This window comes from Anser brachyrhynchus (assembly GCF_964034855.1).
Source record: "Anser brachyrhynchus genome assembly, chromosome: 15".
Taxonomy (NCBI): Eukaryota; Metazoa; Chordata; class Aves; order Anseriformes; family Anatidae; genus Anser; species Anser brachyrhynchus.
Genome location: NC_137733.1, coordinates 16,168,089 through 16,190,025, shown reverse-complemented (window position 1 = coordinate 16,190,025; position 21,937 = coordinate 16,168,089). Strand labels below are relative to the sequence as shown.

The 21,937-nt window shown below is 49.7% G+C and overlaps 1 protein-coding gene across 4 annotated transcripts in view; it reads right to left on the bottom strand.

Annotated features, from left to right (window-relative positions):
- LMF1 (lipase maturation factor 1) overlaps nucleotides 1-21,937 on the bottom strand; it is a 193,267-nt gene that overhangs the window by 38,144 nt on the left and 133,186 nt on the right. For 3 of the 4 annotated variants that reach the window (XM_080556793.1, XM_080556792.1, XM_080556795.1), the window contains one exon: nucleotides 21,728-21,895. The exons of the other annotated variant lie outside the window; for it this stretch is intronic. In XM_080556793.1, the coding sequence (XP_080412919.1) occupies nucleotides 21,728-21,895 (168 nt within the window). The remainder of the gene's footprint in view (nucleotides 1-21,727; nucleotides 21,896-21,937) is intronic. 4 annotated transcript variants of the gene reach the window in all.

Here is a 21,937-nt window from a genome sequence, read left to right as displayed (position 1 = left end):
TCCGATTAGCTCATTTCATCAATAAAGTCAAACAGCACGTTAAAAAAGTTCTACATCTATTAATGGTCCAAGCGTTTCACTAACCAGCTCCGTCCCGCTCATTAAAAGTGCTTTTATAGCACATGCGGAGCTGAAGTCCAGCAGAAGTGCTCTGCTTCGGTGGTACCTCCAGATGGGTCGTGCTGGACGGAGACCCTCGGGCAGGCTCTGCTCTCCTCCGCAGGGAGCGCGGGTTGGAAAGATTTTTTCCCAGTCAGAATCTGAGGGTTTGTGAAAATACGACAGGGGACCGGCCTCTGAGCGCCTTCCCCGGGAACCCTGGTCCCATCCCGGCTGCTTAAAGATCAAAACATCATCACCCTGTGCTGCGCGCCGGGCAGGCGGTCAGGTGGAGACAGCCAGACACAAGGTAAAGCAAGGAAGGCAAATAAGCTGAAAGCAGCTGACTGTAAAAATTGATAGAAATAGTTTTCTCACTAGTGCTGCAGTAAGGTATTCTCAGAGCGCAACAGCAGAAGTGTTTAATGAAGAGCTCTCGCCTGTTTTTGTTAGCAGCCAGCATCTGGTTTGTAATATCGAAAGCCACTTTCTTACTAACATGTGATTGAAGAACGCATCCGTGAAAAATCGTTTCATCGCTTCCTTTCAAGCTGGTTTCAAATTTGAGCTAGACACCTAGTAAATAGCATGACAGCTTTAAAAGAAATAATACTAAATATAACCATGTCTTTTGGATAGCGCTAGCTGGACTGGGCAATACTTGCCTAGTCAAGTTGTTCTGGGAGCGCTTTGCTGCAGGTTTTTATTTTTCCTCTCTGCTGAGGTCTGCTACATACTCGGATATTAAGACATCATAAGAAAAATTCCAACACGGCAATTAATCACTGACTGTCATAGTTTTCCATAAGGTGCAAATTTAAGGTCATAAAACTGTCAAAAAACTAAGGAGTTACACGGGCTGCTCGCGCCGCTGGCTGGATGCACTTCTGGGAACGGCTGCAGACAAATACCGGCGGTGCACCAGTAGCACAGCCCGTCCCTGTTCCCGGGACAAACCGCCGGCCGTGTCCCCACCGCAGGACGATGTGGGGTAGCCGTTATGTGCCATGCAAGGCTCGGTGGGAGTCTGCTGGGCACCTCGTCCGCAGCCTGCCAGCCACACGGACGATGCCTTCGGTGAGCCACGGGGCGCGTGGCGCGTCTCTGAGGACAGGAAGCCAGGAGGGAATTTCAGACCAACGATTTAAGATGGTGCCATGACGTGGGAAGCCCTCAGAAGAGGAAATACAGCCTGTTTGTTCGGAGACTACGCATCCCCTCGAACCAAGGGACCTTAGGTCTGTATTGCAGTCAGCTCCATGTGGTGATGCTTTGAATTCAACTGTGTGCAAGGACAAAGTAGAAGGTCACTTACTAAATGACGGCCCTTTGGCCTGGTACAGTACCAGGGATCAAGAATCCAGGACTTGGCATCCATAGCACGCTTGTCTTTCCCTGAAGCTACAGGGGTTTTGGGGATGGCAGGTTTCAGAGGATGGAGACCTGTGCATACCTTTGGCGGGGGGGTTTCTATCAGCTTCAACAGGACCCAGATACTGCAAGGACGAACCCACACCAGTGGTGTAACTCCTGAGCTGGTCAAACCACAGACATCACTTCATTTGCCATTCCTGCTTAAGAGCAAACATTATCACCTAATATTAAAATACAGGAAAAAAGAGTATTCAGCAAAAGCACTTTCCAGTCCAGCAGAAACAATTCTTACTTGAGCTCTATCCTGTTTTAATAGCAATCTGGGATAGGCTGTCAATAGGCAGAGATCCATAACTTTTTCACATATTACATGGCGCAGTCCAGAGCTCCGCTGTAACAGATGCTAGATGATTATTTAATCATCAGTGATAGAGTAGAACAGCATTAAGAGGAGAAAGTGAGAGTTCCTTTTCCAGAATCTCCTTTTCGCTGCTAATTAGGACATTCCTCACAGACGTGTGGCTTCAAAATTCCTTTCGCAAGAAATGATCCGAATTAAACCCTGCTCTCTCAAATCCTGGATCAGTCTGAAGTCACATGGAACTGTTTATATTCCTTGATTGAAGGAATGCTAAAATACTTCTGGCAAAAATACTTCAATTCCCCTTCCACATGCAGTCACTGCAGACTCCTTTGAAATTCACTTTTTTTCTACAATATTCAGATGAATCTAACAATCGCAAAAATAAGAGCAAGCCCCATTAGAGAAGGGGAACACATGAGAACAATTTATTGTGATAGAGAACTTCTGCTTAGCATCTATCCAGGTCTTGGTAAAATTTGGATCAAATTGGTATTGAAGACAGAGCATGGGGAAAACAATGTTCTTTGGAACAAACGGGGATGGGCGGGCTGAGTACCTCGAATCTCAGACAGTCCTGGCACACAGAAATGGGATCCGTGTTACGGATCGCTTTCAAAACAATTCAAATCCAAGGTTTTGGTTTGACCAATTGTGGAGACATAGCAGCCAGCTGCAAAAGCTGGATCAGGACTCCACTCCCCAAATTCACTGGTATTTCAGTCCCAACATTGATTCAAACTCATCTTTTCCTTTTAAAGCTAAAAGTAAAGAACATGACCACATCCGCAGGCATACCATAAATGCAAGGAAAAAGTCAAGGGGATGTCACATCTGATCAGCTTGACACTACGGTGGAAAACATTGGTGGCTTCTCTGATTTATATCTTTCTGCAGCTACTTTCTTTGCCTCATTAAAGTACATAATTTCAGTAACTCTAAGCTCTTAGCAACATCTGCAGTAAAATATTTAACTTGGGTTGGCTACTCGGTGTCACTGAAAGCCAAGGCTGGGCGTATTTCAAAATGCAGGATGACCTGGATTTTTCCACCAAACCAACCTCTCGCAGCACGCTCCGAGCTCACACACGTCCCAGCGCCGCTCCGAGCTGCCGGGCCGCGGGCTTCTGCAGGCTTAGGCAAAATAGAAAACAGTTGTGGTGTGAAAAGGCACCAAAAAAAAAAAAAAAAAAATCCAGTGCCTTATTTGGGGCTGGTTACCATTTGATTTTAATAAAGAAAACCTGTAAAAGCCTCAGGGATAAAAATAAAAGATTGAATGTAAAAGCGTTAGTGGAAATGATATGTTTAATAAAAAGAGAAAAAGAGAAGAAACGTGAGGAAAGTGCAGAGCTGTTGCTGTGCCTTAGCATCCCCATCTGTGGGATGAAGATTGCTACGGAAGAGCCTTTGCAGCCACCAGGTACCAGCGATGCACAGCGCCGGCTGCTCCCTGCCGCGGGTACCCGGAGCAGTTCCCAGCGTTGTGTAAGGACTCTGAGCAGGCACGAGCCAGCCAGACCTGACCTCCAAACCTCATCGGGCTGCACATACGATGCTTTCAAGCTTGGAAATAAGCGCCCTCAAATCATCAGTTTTGCTGCTTAACTTGGGCAAGGAGAGCAGGCACAAAACGGGCTGAAAATTGTGACATATACATGCTGTAAACGGGCAACTTGCTGACACGCTGCACCGCATATTTACAATACGATTCGGGATGCCCAACTGGTGCACATAAAGCCTTTGTTGAATTTCGTGGGGCCAAAAGAAGGAGGAGGAGAAAAAAGGCATTTTACTTACATCCCAGATGGTAGCTTAGCATCCACAAGCTGTCAGCGGTGGGGACTTAAGTAAATAGCAAATGAAATGTACATTGGGCAAAACCAGATACACTTAAGAAAACACAAAATGTGTTAAATAACACTTTTTTTGTGCTGCCATCTGCAGCAGTTTCGGTGTTTGGGCGCCTTGCTTGTAATTTAGGTTACAATGGGAGTGAGGTGTAAATTATGAAATGATCAGAAAAGGAGAACTTTCAACTCTTTCCCTTCCCTCCCAGAGCGGGTCCTTCTACACGGGACCGAATTACGCCTGAGGACAACGGGTGGGAGGCAGCCGGGGAAGGGCTGCAGAGCCCAGGAAGCCTGCTGGGTGGATCAGGATGCTCAGCACTCCTCCAGCCTTGCTTTTATTTTATTTATCCATTTGCATGCACGTATCTGTTTGCCTGTAGAAAACTGCCCTGACCCTCCCATAGAGGAACTGATTGGGTCAGTTTGGCACTGGGTAGTAACAAAAAAATTAAAAGGAGCTGAAACCCCGTATTTAGCTTTGTAAAGCACAATAGAAAAGATAAGGTTGTCTGAAGGAACATATGTGAACAAATAAAGTGTGTACAATTTAACTAATAGGTAGCTGCACGCACACATGGCAAATTAGGGTTTCAAAAGCTGCCTAAGGAGCCTGTCTCCTGCGGGGAGCTTTGAAGATCTCAACCATAAAGAGGCGAGGGCAGTGGGTATTTCCTGGTAGTATCGTACTACTTTTCCCAGCACAGATTTGGCCGGTGTCAGATGGGATCACATGAAATGTGGATCCCGGAGGATGCTGGAGAGGAAGCAGAAAATGCCACCCACTTTCAAGGTCACAGCTGCAAGGAGATCCCTGCTCATGCTGCTGCACTGATCACTTACATATGAGATGAACCTTGGAAGAGGAGTAAAAATATACATATATTAGAATATTCCAGGAAGAGCTGTCACAGTACAGCCTTACTGCTGGCGGACTAACGCTGCAATTAGCCCGTGCACTGACAAGAGCCTAATGGCAGCTGCACCGTTATCAAGAAAGGATGCGCTCTTGGAAGAAAGCTGCACTGGGCTTGAGGTTTTCCAGCTCAGATTAATCTCTAGCAGAGGATGAAATACAGCTGCCTGTCCGTGAGTAAGTTCCTATGCTCCAAAGTGAGCGTGTGACTCATTCAGCAAAAACCGAGTGCATCAACATCGGCCGTGGGGCTGATTTTAAAAGGTTACTCATTATTCACCAGCAAATTAGATTTGTCAACAGACAGCCAGAGTGAAAATTCAGCGCTGCCTGGTCCTGTGATTCAAACGGCCTCATCTAACAAAGTAGAATAACGTGCTCTTTTGAGCTGGGTGACAGCTAGCAGGACATTAAGACAGAGGAAGGGGAACAGACACGGAGCGGAAGAGCCCAGAACTTGCCTGGCCCTGGCGCTGCTGCCGCGGCTCGCGTTCGACATCGCAGTGAGCAGAAGGGAGCCGTAAATCAGAAGCAACCGGGACCTGAACGCTTCCAGGCTGCCGCGAGCCAGCCCCGAGCTGGGAAAAGACGCACGGAGCTCTGCTGGTCCGGCTTTTCCGCACCATCGACGTCGTGATGAGCGTTCTGGCAGCGCGGCCGCATGCGAACGCCCGGTGCCAGGTCGCAGCGGCGCTGGACCGCGGCCGGGGGAAAGGCTCCGCGCGAGCCCCGGGGGCTGCAGCGCTGCCGTGGGTGCTGGGCACATCGAGGTGCCCCCGTCCCCGCCAGGTCACCTCCATCCCAGCCCTCGGTGCTACGGGCTGCAGTCCGACGTTGTTTTGGGTGGTTTTAGCAGGGCTTCGTAGCTTAATTTCGTGTGACAGTGAGAAGGAACCCTGAAGGTTTCTGTAAACCAAAATGTTTACAAGCGAGTGCCAAACAGAGACCGGTCCAATGTGGCCTGCGAGCAGCCAGCCCCAGCGCTGCAAAATTACACGATAGAGCACAGGACGTGCCACAAGACATTAATCTCCCAACGCACAATTTTAGCCTTGAAATCTCTCCGTGACATACGCACGAGGAGCTCAGACAAGACTGAGGGAAGTTTAACGAAGCAGCAAATTACAGCTCTGCCCAAGGATTTTCCACCCGAGATACCACATAGGTATTTCCCAGTACTCGCTCATCGCAATTGTGGTCAGTGCAGCTCCTTTCTGGCGTCTTGTGGTGGCACCGCCGCTGTCGTGGTGCTGGTGGCCAGGGGTGCCTGGGCCACATCAGGGCACTGTCACCAGCACAGGGCCGAGTGGTGCCAGCCCAGCTCGACAAAAGGAATTTGGCACGGCACCTGGCAAGCCCTGAAGGAGCCCCTTGCTACCTGCTCGGAGGTGTCCTGTTGGTGAGCCCGGCCCCAAAAGACGCACGGGGCTCCCTGCTTTAACCTTGCCCTAGATAAGGAATGGTCTGTCCCTAGCCTGTGAGCTCATGAATATTTATGCATATCCATGAGCAAATCACAAATATCTGGGACTTCTCCAACGCTTCCCTTTCAGGATCTCCACAAGCTTTCCAAACTCTGTGAAGGACAGATGGCAAGACAGAGAGAAGAGCATCCCTGAACAGAATTATCTTCCCCAATTCGGTTGTCAATATTTTAAATAAAGGTACAGATTACTTAGTCTGTCACTGAATGGATGGAGGTTTCCGCTCAGTTACACCCTGCACCCGTCCTGCAAGGGAGGAAAAGCACCAGAGAGAGGAGAAAAGAAGAACAGCAGGACACCAAGGACACCTCCGAGCCCTCCTCTGAGCAGGGCAGCAGAGCTCCGACTGCCCCAGCAGCCAAGCAAAAGCACCACGAGGACTCTTATCACAGTCCTGGATGAGCGTGGAATATTTCATTTGGCACTCACTGGAGCTCTCATAATCTTTTCCTTTATGATTAATATTAAACAAGTCATATTCCTTATGGAATTTCCTAACTCTGTCTGTTTATATTTTTCTCTACATCATACCTAATATTTTGAGATCGTCTCTCTTTTTTTTTTTCTCTTTTTTTTTTCACATTCATATGTTTTTCCTCATTTTATAAATTAGGTTTCTTGTTTAGTAGTCATGACAACATCTGACTGTGGTGGTTACACCACAGCCTGGGGCTTTTTTTTTTTCTCCCCCCAAGCTGGCTTAGAAAAAATATCCTTTAAATAAATAGAAGCATAAAATGAAAGAGGGGCAAGTTCGGCAGACTCCTCCTCCTTTCCCTCCAATGACCCACTTCAACGAGACTTCCCAGCATGGTGGGTGAGGACTCATTTGGCTTTAATCCTGTGAAGTCTTATCCACTTAGTTAACTTCAATGGGAATACTCAGAGCACATCAAGTGAAACACATATGTAAGTCTTTAAAACCTTGAGGCCTATGCCTGAAAGGCAGAAAGCTGGAGTTGCATTTTCCTTCAGGGCGTTGATCTTTGCACAACAGCTGAAGGGCTGGGGTGCCACGGGGGTGAAGGCAGAGCTGGACCCCTCCCTGGGGGTGACTTCCATGAGATGCTGCATTTCGGTAGTAAAAGCTAGAAACTGGCCCGACTTCATCGCAGCCATGGATTTGGGCACTATTGCTATGATGATGCTGTTGTTAAGAGATGGGACATCCCACAACATCCAGTAGAAGACATGGAACCGGAGTTAGAAGCAGATAAAACCTGAGCAAAAGGGAAAGGAGCGCGGTGACTGGTGATGAGCACGGTGACGAGGACTCCATGGGCAGTGGTGCCACATGCAGGGACTTGAATGAACAGGGAGCGAGCACCCAGCTCTCAATTCGATGCACACTTGAATTTTGGGCCACGTGAAGCTTCAGACCTTTGTCAGAGGCATCTGACCAAGATGTTTGCAGTCAACTCCCTTTCCTACGGCCGGCCCTGCCACGGAGCTGCAATGACGTCTCGTTGAAAATCTCAGTGCCGGCCCTTCTGAACCAACTCAACACGGATCAAGCATCCACAGCCATCTCTAACTCGCCCTCCCTGAGAGCCTGGAAAACCTCCTGCCTGGGAGGGCTCTTCTCAACGGGGACCACCACGGGGCTCTGCTGAACAGAGGACCGCCGCTCCTGCACAGCCACACCACGGCTTTTGCTTCTTGCTCTTGCTCCGGACTTAAAAAAATCCAGAGCAGCAAGGCCTGCACTGCACGGAGCTCTTCAGTTCAATTAGCAGGACACGGTGATCAAAGCCTGCCTCTTTATCATGGCACCCCGCGGATCAGGTAAAGGGATTTAAAAGCAAAGGGGCGTCACACAAACAAATGCATTTCTGTGTCCTAGGGAATACTAGGGAATACCATAGCTTTATTATTATTTTTTTTTTAATGAACATTGTATTTCAGTCTTTGAGGATATTGGTTACCAGTAGCTCAGAAGGAATTCAGGCTTTCGAAAAAATAGGAGCATGCTTAATTTTAGACTTCTCACACAAGCACAGTGAGTGGCGATGGGCTACGGATCTGTGTTTACCAACGGCAACAGATAACTAAAATTCCACGGCGCATTTTACGTACTGAACATAAAATACCAGTTACATAGAGGACCAGCCACACTAAAAGCAACGCTCAATCAAGAGGAGGCAACGAGGAAGGGAAAAAGCCGGGAATTTAACAAAGGCAGATGAACCTTTCATACGGCAGAACCTCTGGGAGCCCTGAGACACTGAGTCCAGATGTTCGGAGGTCGCTGTAACCTGACTCCAAGAAGGAAGAGGATGTATTTCTTAAAATTCCCTGTTGTGCTTTAATTTACTGCAGTCTTGCCGAGGACGCATGTGGTGATCACAGGTGGAGTTTCAGATTGACCATAAACATGAAGTTGGGGGCAAAAGACTTGAGCCATTTAGGTTTGGCTGCCAAGACGCTTGAGGTACTGATTTCCATGAAAACATCTCCTTCCCCTTCCCCTGCGCTCCAGCGATCAGTAATTGGGGACAGGGGAAAACCCTCCAGCAGAGACACCACAGGCACCACTTTTTGCTGATGGCAACCGGGACCAGGGAGAGGCAACTGCCCCGCTGGGAACCCTCCGGCTGCTCACCTCTTTTTTCGGGAGGGGAAGGGGAAAGGGGAAGGAACATAGGACGGACAACAACATTTTGAAGCTCTAGCTCTTATCTGCAGTTGTGTTTCTTCTAAACAGCCACGGGAAAATGATCTCTGCCTTTCTTTAGGACCCCACTGTCTGCCCCTGAACGCTTCGTGTGGATGGAAGAACAGCCTTGGCCCGGCCGTGTCTCTGGCACCATCCCATCTGCCCACTGAATCACCAAAACGGAGCTGATTTGGATGCGTTAGGCTTCTCAGTGCCCCCTCCCCCAGATCCTGACCCTTTTACCTTGGCTTTGCTCCCTTCTGAGGTTTCTGGCCCGCAGCAACGATCAGCCTTTGATTAGGAGAACTGGCAGATTTGCCGTTGTTGCTACAGAGGGATTTGAGTGGGGATTAGAACTGGTTTGCAAGGGTTGGCTATGGAATAAATGACATTACGGATGCAATAAAAGCAGTCCGTGTCCCTTTCCCAGTCTCCACTCCTGCTATACTAATTCCCAGCCCTGATCTGAACAAACAATGCAGTACGATTTGTTTTTTACAGAGGAAATTTTATATTTACGTTGACTGTGCTCTGAGTTTTCTGCCGCCCCTGTATTCCTGCATCTCTCCACAGCACCGAGCAGCAGGAGCTCTCAGGTGCTCTGAAGCAAGGACCACAATGCGAGAAATGACTGTCTCCCCTTCTCTCCCAACCTGTTTCATGCTATAGGAATGCGTAGTTCAGCAAATCCCCCTTTCCCTAACCTCTTACTTTGCTCAGGAAGAATGATCTGAGCTGTTATATTTTAACTCTTCCAAAATCCAGCATTTCCTCAAGGAAGGAGGATGTAGCTGAAGGAGGTATAGGGGAAAACTCCCACCTTAAATGCTAGCAACCCTGCAGGACTCCTGGCAGGGAACAGCACAGATCCCAGCAGCCAGGCAAGTTTTAGCAAAAAGCATTGAAACTGGGTAAAAATGGCTCCTGCAGATGAACTGGTTATTGTAAGGGTGAAAAGAAATTCATCAATCTCTTGTCACCAGGAAAAAGATGAGCCCCAGAAGGAAACAACCGATGCAGCTAGTAGAGTGACGTGATGTGGGCTCATGTCTCTGAATGTGCCTTCGAGCCTGCCTCGAGCTGATGGTGCTGAGCTGGACAGAATGGCTACAGGCTGGGCTGCTGGTGCAAGCTCGGAGCAGAACAAAATACTACAGAAACCAGCTAAGATTACACAGGGGCACTCCAGGAGCAAGAGGGGCAGCCAAGCAGCAACCTGCCCCTGTCAGAAGGGTTTCTCAGAACATCTGACCCTCTCCTCTCTGCTTCCTTGCTTGCAAAGCGAAATAAATCAATCCACAAGACCCAGCAAACCCGACCGCCACGCTACACAGGCCACAATCCTGTGCTAAATGTTTCCAAACTATGGAGTTGTTGCTATTTTGTGAGCATTCCTGCTAGACTTTCTCCGAGGTCCCACTTTGCACAAATGGTTTCTGCAATTCGGTGCTACGCGTGCAGTGGTGTTCCAGCTACCACTAGCATCAGCTCAGGGACAGCATGTTTCATAGAAGGGAACAAGCTTTTCGAGTTTTCAGATGGTTCAGATCCTTGGAGCTTTATTAGCCGAATGAATCAGCCTCTGGGATTTTCTTTCATCTCTTCTCTCATCAACACAAGTCACGAGAAGTGCCGATGCGATGAGCAGGGAACATTGTTTTAGGCCACTTTCTTTCTCAGTCTGTAAAACTGGCACCGGTCTAGAGTTTCTCTGTGCTTGCAAGTTTTTCTAATTAAAGTAGGGTGTAAATCTGAAGTGCCATATCTCTTCCTGAATAACTCCACATGTGGACACCACTCCCAGAAAAAACCTGTGTTGTTCCTGTTTAGCTTAACCCGTCTTCAAAGCGGGTTGCATGTGTGTGAAACAAGCAGGTAATCAAGAACGCCTCCCGTGGACAAACCTGCGTGCTCCTGGGAGAAATTAAGCTAAACCACGGGAGTCCCTCGGAGAAAAGTAAGAGAGGTGCAGCCCCGTGACACAAACACCGGCTGCATCAAGGTATTTTGGGGCTTGAGGCGCCGCCGAGATCAGCCACTGACTCAGCTGATGGCAGCAAGCAAAACCCACCGTCCTTCTGCAAAACGCAGAATGCCAAAAAGGTGAGACTTGGGTTTACGGAGTGCTCCCTGGGTGGGGATCGCTGCTGGCCCCAGTGCAGCGTCTCCGTCCCACCCCGGCACGGCTCCACGCCTGCATCCCGCTGCAGCCAGGGTGGCAAATGAAGCACAGCTGCTCGAGGAGTCTCTTGCACCCGTTGGCGACTTCTCTGAGTCACCAGCTCCAAGAAAACCCCGTTTTTATAGGAAGATGAAAGCACTGAGTGACACAGGTTTCCTGCGATTTCTAGCTGTTGCATCACCAAGGAGATAATGTCTTTGGTGGTGCCTGGGGACTCAGATAATACAGCTGTGTAAACTGCGTGTGGGCTAAAGCATCCCAGGGCCGCATCCTCATCCCAACACTTCCAAATCAAAATAAAACCTCTCTGGAGGCAGCATCATTACAGAGAAACATTAAACCCAGCAACTTGGCCCAGAACAAGCAAGTGAGTTATTTTCATTGAAGCAGGACACTACAAAATCCATCTTTACCACTATCCCTCGGCAGCCCAGACACCAAGTTTCAGGGTTTTGTCCTCACCCTGGAATTGCACGGGATTCATTTCAACGGGCTTAATTGAAGGTATCCAGTCTTTATGCAAGGGATACTGGTAGAACTTGCACCTCTGATCTGGGGGCATTTTTACAGATGTATGCTCAGCTGATACAAGGTGTGCTTGAACCAAACTACCCACATATCCACAAAGGCATGAAACACCCTAATTTAACCTGGAAGAAAATAACTTAATGAAACACAAAATAATATATAAAAAAAAATAGTTCACTATTTGGGAGGATACTGGGTGGTATCTGGGCACACCGGTACATCCCAGCGGACTTGGAGTTGTAGTGGTTACACCCACTGAAGATGTGGCAGAGTCAGCAGAGTCAGATTTGCAACTGCTCTATGGGGACAGCTCCACCAGAAGGGCTCTGTCCCACCGGGCTACCTGGCTTTGCTAACCTGGACCCAGAAACCCAAGACTAGGAGCATAATCTAAACTGCTCCAACAGACGGTGATACCAGAGGAAAGAGTAAAGAGCAGCAATGGTAGGAACCCCTCATTTCAGGCAGCCAGCTCTCTGTAGCTGTTAACTACGCAGAAAAATCCTCTTCAAACACAAGCAAATGCTCCAAAGGCAACAGCCCACTCCCAGACACTTCCACTTCTCAAATAGGCACATTCTGTCTTCACACATCTATATCTGACACCATTAAATGACTCCCCAGAATACATCTATTATAAAGTTCCTTTAAAAAAAGTTCATCATCTGCCATCTGTTTCCAGTTAGGCTGTTCTGATTGTTACTTTTTTTTTAATATCGATATAAAACATTATTTAAAGGTCCCGAAATCTGGATGTTAGGGAGACAGAAACCCAAATCCCAACAGCACCACTACCACCACTGCTACACTGCTGAAAAGCGATGCAACCACTGGCAAAGAGTCAGTGAGAGCCAGGGGTTGGGAAGATGCAGCGTGACCAGCTCAAATCAGGAATATGGTACAAAGCAAGTGCTTTCACTCAGAACTTTACCATCACTTAAAGCCATGACACTAAAACTGTACGAACCTACAGCTTACACAGACATTTGACACGTTAGCGGGTGAGTGCTTTGGCTTGGGCAACGTGATGGATCCTAACGGTTTTAGTTAGCTTCAGTAGCTCCACCTAGGCATAAATAAATAATCATCGGTGGAAATATGGCAGCAGTGCATGTTCAAGCTCATGTCACTGACTTCAGTAACATCTCTGGTTTATGGCCAGTCTGGCTCCCATTAGATGATGTTTTATATGCACACTCACACATACGTGCACTCACATGTGCAGCACATACTTTATCTCCCATCCTCGTTTGGGCCCAAATGCTGCAGCATCGTACGGAGCGAATCACATCTGGGAAGTGCAGATGTTTCAACGCTATTGCAGCCTCGCCAACTCGTATAGCTTCACTGACAACATCGTCGTAATCGGTTTTTCTCTTCAAGCCCAAGCACCTGGAATCCTACTGGAGCACTGCAGACGTGACGTCTCTGGGTCTCGGAGAGATCTTGAAAATCAAATGCAAAATTAAAACAGGAAAAAAATGAAACCAAAAACAACCCTGCCCCAGAGCCCTATGAGCCGAAGTACTCCACAGGCTCTTCCCTTGGCGGATGTCAGCCATGGCATTTAATATGCCTCTGGACACCAGACCGACAGCACCAACAGGGCCAGCGCTGTTCAGACGGCCTCGTACAGACAGCACCCGTGGGTGGCACCGTGCTCTGTGAGCCTGATGGAGGTGGATCAGCCCCTGTGAGGCCCCAGAGTCCTTCCTGCCCAGCCACATGGAAGCCAGTTCACCCGGATCTGAAACAAAGCCGGTGCTTTTGGACGGCCACACTCACTCCAGCTCTTCCTGGCCCCAGTCAACAGCGAAAATTAATACAGGCCTTCCTGCTGCGATTTTATAGCCATGGCAGCACTTCCCATCGCTGGGGCCTCCCATGCAAATGCGATTTCATAGCTGGGTGTCCAAGCTGCCTCTCACGGTTGATAAGCAAGGCCGCTACCAGCAGCAAGGGTGCGGCGGCGGGCGCCTGGCCTGGGACGCCCCGACAAGATGCCGCCGGGAGGAGCGGAGCCCTCCTCCGGGCACAGCCGGGCCCCCGAGCTCGCTGCAAGTTGGACAACTGAACTCGGAGGCACCAAAAATCAAAGGCTGACAGCGTCCCAAACAACCACATTTTATTCTCAATTTAAAAAAACAACAACCCGCAAACCCGAGGCTGTGGGATCCCTCCAAAGCTTCCCTCCGAGTGCCAGCAGAATGACTGATGGTAAATCACACCAGCTCCAGGGCTTCGTGTCAGACTGCTGCCAGGCGACTCCGCCTTTTGGAGTCACTGACGGTCCCCTTTCCAATTAATCAAGTTCCCATACTGATTAACAGCATGATTCATGTCTCTCGTTAGGCGCATTCTGTAACAAACAAGGCTGTATTTCAAGGCCGCTGGCTTAATGGTTAAAATAAATACCTTCCAAATTTCTATTTTCAAGTAGCTGAACCTTTTCCACCTTTACAACTAATTCAGACTTCCTTCAAATTATTTTTCTAAGTAATATAACAATTTGTTTTTCATTAGAGCTTGTCAAAGCCGGACTTTGGTTTATTTTGAGAGAAACCAGCACTCTCCAGAAACTGTTTAGTACAATTTGAATGACGCCCAAAGGGGTTATTGCAGCCACAATCAAAATAGAGTTTACAGCACTGGCTAGGGGTGACACTTTATTTAATGATTTAAAAAAAAAAAAAAGAAAGAAAAGAAAAGAAAAAGCCCCCAGCCCCCTGAATCAGAAGCTAATTAAATGCACTCCTATGGCTAACAGTAAGTGTTTCGAAGTCACTCTGACTACTGCAAAATGCAAGAACTTAACTTGTTGCTAACTAATACCAGACACCATTATATGAGCAGCGTTATTTACTGATCTGGGGTGGTATGTGCTGGTATTCTTGTGTCTGGTATGGCAGCCTCGCCTCGCAACAGATATTATCAAGCTGGATGTGAAACCAAATATAGGAGTGATTGAATAGTTTGAGCTCTGCCTGCTTACTTTTTTTTTTTTTTTGAACAGCTTGTTATTTAATTTAAGGTGGCTTAAATGCAGCAGAAAGTCTGCCCTGCAGCTCCTTTGATTTCCCATTCCTTTTGTTTTGCTGGCGGTACCAGCAGAGCTGGGGCTGTGCCAGGGCCGGCTGCTTGAGGACGGGCACACAGTGCCAGCCCAGGACCCGGGGCTGCAGCAGCACCGAGCGGCCTTCCCAGTCCCAGCCTGGTGCTTCCAGGTTCCCAACAACCTTTTCAACTGCTCTCCCTGCATCCTCCATCTCGGACCCGAGTCCAAACCAGATTTTTAAACAACTGAGCTGCAAAACTATTTTCCAGCGGACCGTTTCTCCCCTAGCAGCAAACTAATGTTCTGTTGTTAATTTTCCTGGGACGTTTTCTGTTTGTTGTTTCTTTCTAAACCACAACAAAATCAACAGAATTTGGACTTTGGGGAACGCTGAATTTCCTCCGCTGTGCCCCAGCCCGACGAACGCGCACCCACCGCCCGCCGCGGGGACCTCGCACCCGACCTCGCCACGGAGCTGGTCCGCTGCAAGTGAAATCAGGGCTGGCCTGGGGATAACTCGAGGAGAATTACTGCCTGTGGTCTTAATTCAAGCTTACTCACGTGCTGAACTGCAGGATGGATGCCCAAATTTTCTGCCTGTTTGCTGCCATCAGCCCTGGCTCATATGGCAAAAGGGGCAGTGGTTTTATTTGCATGCGTGCTGTGTTCATACGGTCATGACACTGTGCTGTGTCAGTAAAGAAAAAACAACTACCTGAGCAGTGCAAATATCCAATAGGTGCGTAATTAAAGCAGAAACGAAGGACCTGATTCTTCTGCCACGAGACCTGTGGGACTGCGCAACCCTGGCAATCCTCCTGGAGCCACATCTGATTTACACCAGCATAAGAAAAAGAACAAAACCGAGCTCGTATCTGACAAGTGAAAACAAACACTGGATTCAGACACTTTCTGCAGGAAAGGGGGGAGCTGTTTAATTTTTGTTCCTTCTCTCTGGGCTGCTGCTGTGACCTCTGCTACCTCCTAAGTTAGCAACACAATATGTTGCAGCTGTGGCACTGCAGCAGCCTGATTTAATTTGCGTGTGTGTGGCTGGAGGGGTAGTTCATCCCTCTAACATCTTGCGGCGTGGCAGCAGCGCTGGAAGCGGGGGGCTTGGTCCTCCCAAAAGAGAGGGGGAAAAAGCCACGCTTCCCTTCTCATGCACAGCTCTGGAAAGGAGATGGGAAAAGGATCATCCCCATCAAAATCTTTAGGAGGTTGGGGTTTGTCCAAAACAAGAAAAAAAAAGGGGGGGGGGGGGAGGGCAGAAAATATCTATTTAGTCAACAACTGTTTTCTGCTTTAAAGAAAAAAAGAAAGAAAAAAGTCAGGAAAACGATTGTGCTGCCCTCTCTCCTGGCTGCATCCATCTGCAGGGACGCCGGGAGCGCAGGGCTGGGTCTCGGTGCGGTGCCGGCGCAGCAGCGTTTGGAGCTCCCTGTCCACGGGGAAGGAGCAGAGGTTCCTGCCGCGGGGGCTCGCTGGCAGGGCCCCTGGCCCTGGCCCTCCACCAGCTCGTAAAGCGGCCGCTTCCCCGTGCAGCTCCTTGGACGGACCCCGAGAGCTGCCCCAGGAGCTTTGTTTGTCAGCGCTCTGAATCAGGCTGGGGTTTGGCTGCGCACGGCTTTACCTTCCCCTTCCACAAGCCTGGAATTCAGCTTTGCTCTTGGCGTTGTCATTTCTCCCGTATACATACGGCTCCTGCTGAACACATCCTCGGACAGAACCGACTTAAGCGCCCTGCCGAGCCTCCATGGGACAAGGATGAGGGGCAGCCCCGAGGCTCCAGCTCTTCTGGGGCATTTCTGTCCCGTTTTACGTTGATCTCCTCCCAGCACCAGCACCCCGAGTCCCCAGGCCGCACACGGGATGCTCCATGCAGCAGGAGGCACCAGGAGTTTTCAGGGGCCATGGAAGGGATCAGGCCCCAAAATCTCGTTCAAATCCAAAGGGCTTTGAGGGCCTAAAACTCTCCCTGCATCCTGAAAATCCCAAACCATGTCTGTATAACTTTCAACTAGAAAAGCACCCTGGAAGCAACGGAATGACCCCACTTTTCCAACAGCTCTAGCTTTACACTTTCCATTTACTGTTATATGAAATTATTATATTTATTTATTTTACTTTTATGATGCTGAAGCTCCTTCTCCCCTGGCACAGCCGAAACCACCCCAGGGCTGTAGGAAACCTCAGCCCCCGGCCCTGCAAGCCGCCTTCCCGCACACCCAAGCCCAGCACTACCTGCCAGCTCATGGGGGCAAGGTGGCTTTTTCCTCGCTTTTTGGCTTTCCTCTAGTTTCCCCTCATCAACCCGTTTGCCAAGCAGTGTAATTTTACAGCCTGGCTTACGGAGCCAAGAAATACGTTTGCTGGTGTAAGCTGCGCATTAGACATCGTGAAAAACATGCAACTTCAGGGTTTTAGGAGCCAGCTCCGCAGAAGAGCGAAACACCCGCAAAGCAGCACGGGGCTGTTTGTTCACCCTCTCAGGTTTCACTCCCGGACCCTCGCACTCGACTCTGGCCGTGGGTGGTGAGCGCAGGGACGGACCTGTGGCCGCGCAAAGGTGGGCGCGTGCGCACAGGGGATGGAAACGCCAGCGCGGGGAGAAGGGAGAGACAAAGCAGCGCTCTCACAGGTTTGGTGGGAAGGGGGCCGACCCCTGACTGCTGCTGGTTCGTGAGTAGGGGCAAGGATTTGCCTTCCCCATGCTGCTTCCCCTCTCCCCGTTCACACTTTTCATCCTCCTGCCCTTCAAAACCAGAAGCTCTTTAAGGCACAGAGAGGCTCTGGCTCGATGCCTCTACAAGAACAACAAGGTCCAGACCCCACCTGTGGTCTCCAGAAACTCCAAGACCTCTTCTTCTATCTCTAGATACCCGCAACCGCATCTTGGTCTTGATTTCTCACGAACTGCGGGGGTGCTTCAGATCTACACGTGTATTTTGTGGCCCAGCCCCCAACACTCCTACAAAACCAGCCAGCCGGTACCGCCAGACCCCAAATGGGAGAATCACCCATCAGTTATTTGTAAAGCATTTACCAGTGGCACTGCAACCGCCGGCGGCTGCAGCCTGCTGCTTTCACACGCAGTTGCACGCAGCGCTCTGGTTTCTGCCCGCCTCGTACCGACTGCACAAGCACGGACTTCCACGCGGCTGGAGATGGCTGGATTTCCCAAACTCTTCCATCTCCAGCCCATTAAGTGACCATCACACTCAACAGCCCCCACCCGGATACACTCAGTGAAAACAAGGCCACCCGTTTGGGTTAGGGTGGGTGTCCGAACCCCCAGCCCTAGCGCTAGAAGTTTAAACCTAAACCTCCGGGTGTGGGCATCTCGGTGAACGCGGTCCTGCCTCTGCACAGCGCTGCAAAACGTGCCCACGCTCTCCAGGAATGCCACAAAAAAATGGCAGCAGAAAACTTTCAGTATTTGGTAAACTCTCAACAACTCTGAATACTCTTGATTATATATGAGCAGAGGGCAAACTCCACCTCAGGCATGCTTGGAGGTTTCTGTGGCTCAGACTGGACCTTTCTCACTAGCCTGCTTTTACAGGGCTGCAGCGCAGAACGGAGCAGGGAAGGGGCCGAGCTGTACGTCTCTCCTCCAGCCTTATTCCTGGCAGAGACAATTTGCAGCAGTGTTGCTCGGCACGTCGAGTCTGGCACCTGCTTACAATAAATCCCTAACGATGTTGAAAAGTTAAACGTCCATTCACTTTAATTTCTGTTTTAGATTTGGATTTCTACGTACCGTAAATGCTAGAAAATGTTTTTCTGAAACAATACCGAATATTTACGTTGGAGGTCCTCTGTAATTGGCTGCCATTCATCTAAGATTTCTTTCTACATGCAAAATGATGCTCTGAGCGCATACAGCCCACGGGGGAGGCTTTGCCACCATCACCTGCTCACACTTTCACGCCAGCTGAAATCTTTTGAGCAGGCTCCCCCGTGGATGGGGTGGCTCAGTGCGCAACTCTGGGTCTCAGAAAGCCATGGAGGTTAGATCCCAGAGACACGAGAGGAAGAAAAAAGCCTCATGGGGTGAAGTTCACCCTTGCAGACTGGAGGCTGTGAGTCTCTGCTTTTGGGAGCAGGGAACCACTGGTGCTGAGGATGTGCACCAGGCACGCAGCAGATGAGCAGCCTGGCCGGGGACGAGCTGCTGATGGGGCCTGGCCCTGCTGCTGTGAAATCTTGGACGACATTTTCTCTCAGCTCACCTTTGATCCTGGCAAATGTGCTCCGGGCGCCGCGATTTGATCAAGAAGATCTCCGGCAGCAGATGTCCTGCAAAAGCTACACCCACAGCTATACATCACAAAGCTCTCCCCAGCCTGGTGGTTAGCAACAAGGAAGTATGATTTTTCTAATGGGAACTGGCCAGCATTCAACCCACTCCTGGATTTTTTTTTTTCTTTGCAAGCAACATCTATTTATATTGAGATACGTGCAATAAGTAAAACTCTTCAACTTATTCGAAATCAAAAAGCAGCCAAATGGGGAAAATTCTGCAAGTTCAAGTTATGGAGGACTCATATGAGATCCCAAACATGCTCCCACTTGCAGGAGCACTCTGCCAACAGCACCAGTGCACCCGAAGCCACAAAACGCTGGGAGGTCGCGGGCTCCAGGCGCTCATCCTGGGACCAGTGGGTCTCACGAGGATGCAGGGCAGGAGCACGGGAAGGGGATGGCGCAGAGATGCGCCGAAATTCACTTGTTAACACCCAAATCTCCTGCACAGGGGGTGGCCGTGACCGCCCGGCGATCCGGCTGGGGACCGAGCCGAGCCGGCGGCACCCGAGCCCTTCCGCAGGGCTGTTTCCGAACGCGGCTGCCTGCTCACTAAGCCTTTTTCCTTACAAACCTGAACTGGGCAAGAAGAGTAAGTTCACACTTGGGGGCGTGGGGGTGGCTTTTTTTTTTTTTTTTTTTAGAAGCACAACTTTTTTTGGGCTCCTGACAAAGCAATATTCTCCAGGCCAGTTGGAATCTGGAAAAATACACTTACTCAACCTAGCCACCATGACTCCAATAACAATTATAAAATGTCCAATAAAACTTGCATGTAATGTCAATTCAAATCTTGAAAAGCAGAATTAAGTGGTATATCAACATTAAACTTTATTGCTTCCTTTGCAGAGCAGAAGTATTGTCAATAAAAGTCATTCTGAATGAAGAAAAGGGCAGTAAATATTAAATAAACAGGTTTTTGTTGAAATGCTATAAATGCACCAGAGCTGCATTTTACACTGGGTCCCTTTTTTCCTTTGCAGACTCCCCTCATGATAGAAATAAGTCAGTAATTGCAAACTATCAATAAAGCGCCAATTAAAGGGTGGTTAGATGCATGCATTTACAATATGTCATTATGAGCCTTTATTGTATGTAGTTTGCTCTTTCAGATCCCCGTGGCTCTGTCTCAAGTCCCCAGCACACAAACGATGGCGCTGCTCGGTAGGGGCCCGCGGAGGAGCGGTGCCAGCGGCGCTGCCCAGCTCAGCACCAGCCCCTGCACGGGAGCAGGGCAAGCCCTGGGCAGCCCGGAACCTGGGAAGGGAGGAGAGGAGCGTAATGAAAGTCTCCTCTGGCAGACATGCGAAGACGAAGCAGCATCATCTCAGTCTATCAGGCTACTATTTTTCTGTCAACGCAGAGCCGAGCAGAGCACGGCAGCTCTGAGACTGCAGAGCCGTGCCAAAGCCTGCAATTTGGCACCGCGGCTTTGTTTTCCGAGGGGCCGCTCACCGTGCTGTGCTCTGGTCCTTTCTGGGTCTATTTGCCTTGAGAAGGAGCCATCGCCACCCTCCCTACACTTCTCCACGCGCAGAAGGATTTCTACTTGCCTATCTGCTAATCCGATTTCCATCAGCTACGTCTCAACGCCCTGCTCCCTTCTCCAGCAGCAGCCAGCAGGGGATGTTCTGCTTCGTCAATGAAACAGGAGGGCAGGCTGTCCATTTTTAGGGCTGGGCTGAACGGGATCTTCCCAGTTCCACTGCAAAAACCACACGCGAAGCCTGCCACAAACACAACCGGTACGTGGCGGAGCGGGGCCTTGGCACCTCTGCAGGTCGCGGCTGCAGCGCTCAGCAGCCACCCCTCTGCCCCGCTGCTCCAGCTACCCACAAAGATCCCACCACAGCTAAACCTGATCCTAAAGGCCGCGACGAGCAAGCACGGTTACGAGTTGTGTGTTCGGTGGTACCCAGACACAACAGGACGTGTTTGGGAAGCAGGAGAAAGAGCAGGCTCCTCTGCGAGTGCACAAATCCCGCGACTTTTATGTCAGCCCTTTAAAATCTGATCAGCATTTTTGTGGTTTAACAATATAGTTTATAAGCTGTTCTCCGGTTTAATCATCACACGTATTTACAGGAAGCAGTAACAGCTACAGCGTATGAATTTCATGATGCTGAAATGATACTGAACAAAGACTGCAGTAAGCAAGAGCTGGAAGCTGCGCAAGGCGCTGGGCTTTAGTGAGGTCTTTCAGTTATCTGGGGGCAGAGAGGAGAAATCAGAGGGCGTCTCAGAAAGCATATGGTCAGGAACTTCTTTCCTCTAACTTTTGCACAGATACATTTATTTCATGTGAAGAAAAACAGAAACAACTGAAACATGAATGCTATTGATTTTTGAGGATATGGTTTTCACTATGAACCTAGGCTCAGTAAATCTGGTGGTTGTTAAAAAAAAAAACAAACTACTCAAACATTTTCAGAGATAAAGAACAGCCCTTACACAGTAATTATCAAAAAAACCTCTTTGGACAGAGAAAGACGTCTATCAAAACTAACTTTTGCAGAAATTGCGAGTATTCATCCTGACCATCCACAGCCTCCTGGCCCCTGCAGAATCAGACCCTGTGCTGGTCCCGCGCTGTTTCTCTGCCATCCATGTGGACGGAAACCAAACCCGAGGCCAGGGCAGCACGTCTCCAGCAACACGCCAGGGGCAGCCACGCCAGTGCGAGCCACCCGACGGCCAAGAGCGAGCAGCTCTGAATCATCCTGACTCACTCGAACCTGAACTCTTGACCTGCCCCTTGAGTCAGTTCCCCTGGACGCTGCTCCGGTTCGGAAAAGATGGGCTGCAGCGCGGCACAGAGCAGCACGGGGCGCTCCCGCTCCGGCACGTCGCCCCTGCAGGGTGCTACGTGCTGGGAGGGGATGGGGCCGCGGGAGCAACGCCAGGAGCGCCTCACCTGGAAAAGGATCTGCAGGACGCCATGCACGACGCACATCCGCCGTCCCAGGAAGATGAAGAACGGCACCACCAGCTCGATGAAGTGGTTGAAGAGTGTCTCGAACTGATGGAACCACCACGGCGAGCGGTGCATGAAATAGGCGATGGGGTTGGGCACCGGCTGGGTCTGAAAGATAAACACACGAGGTCAGTCCCCTCCTGCAGCCCA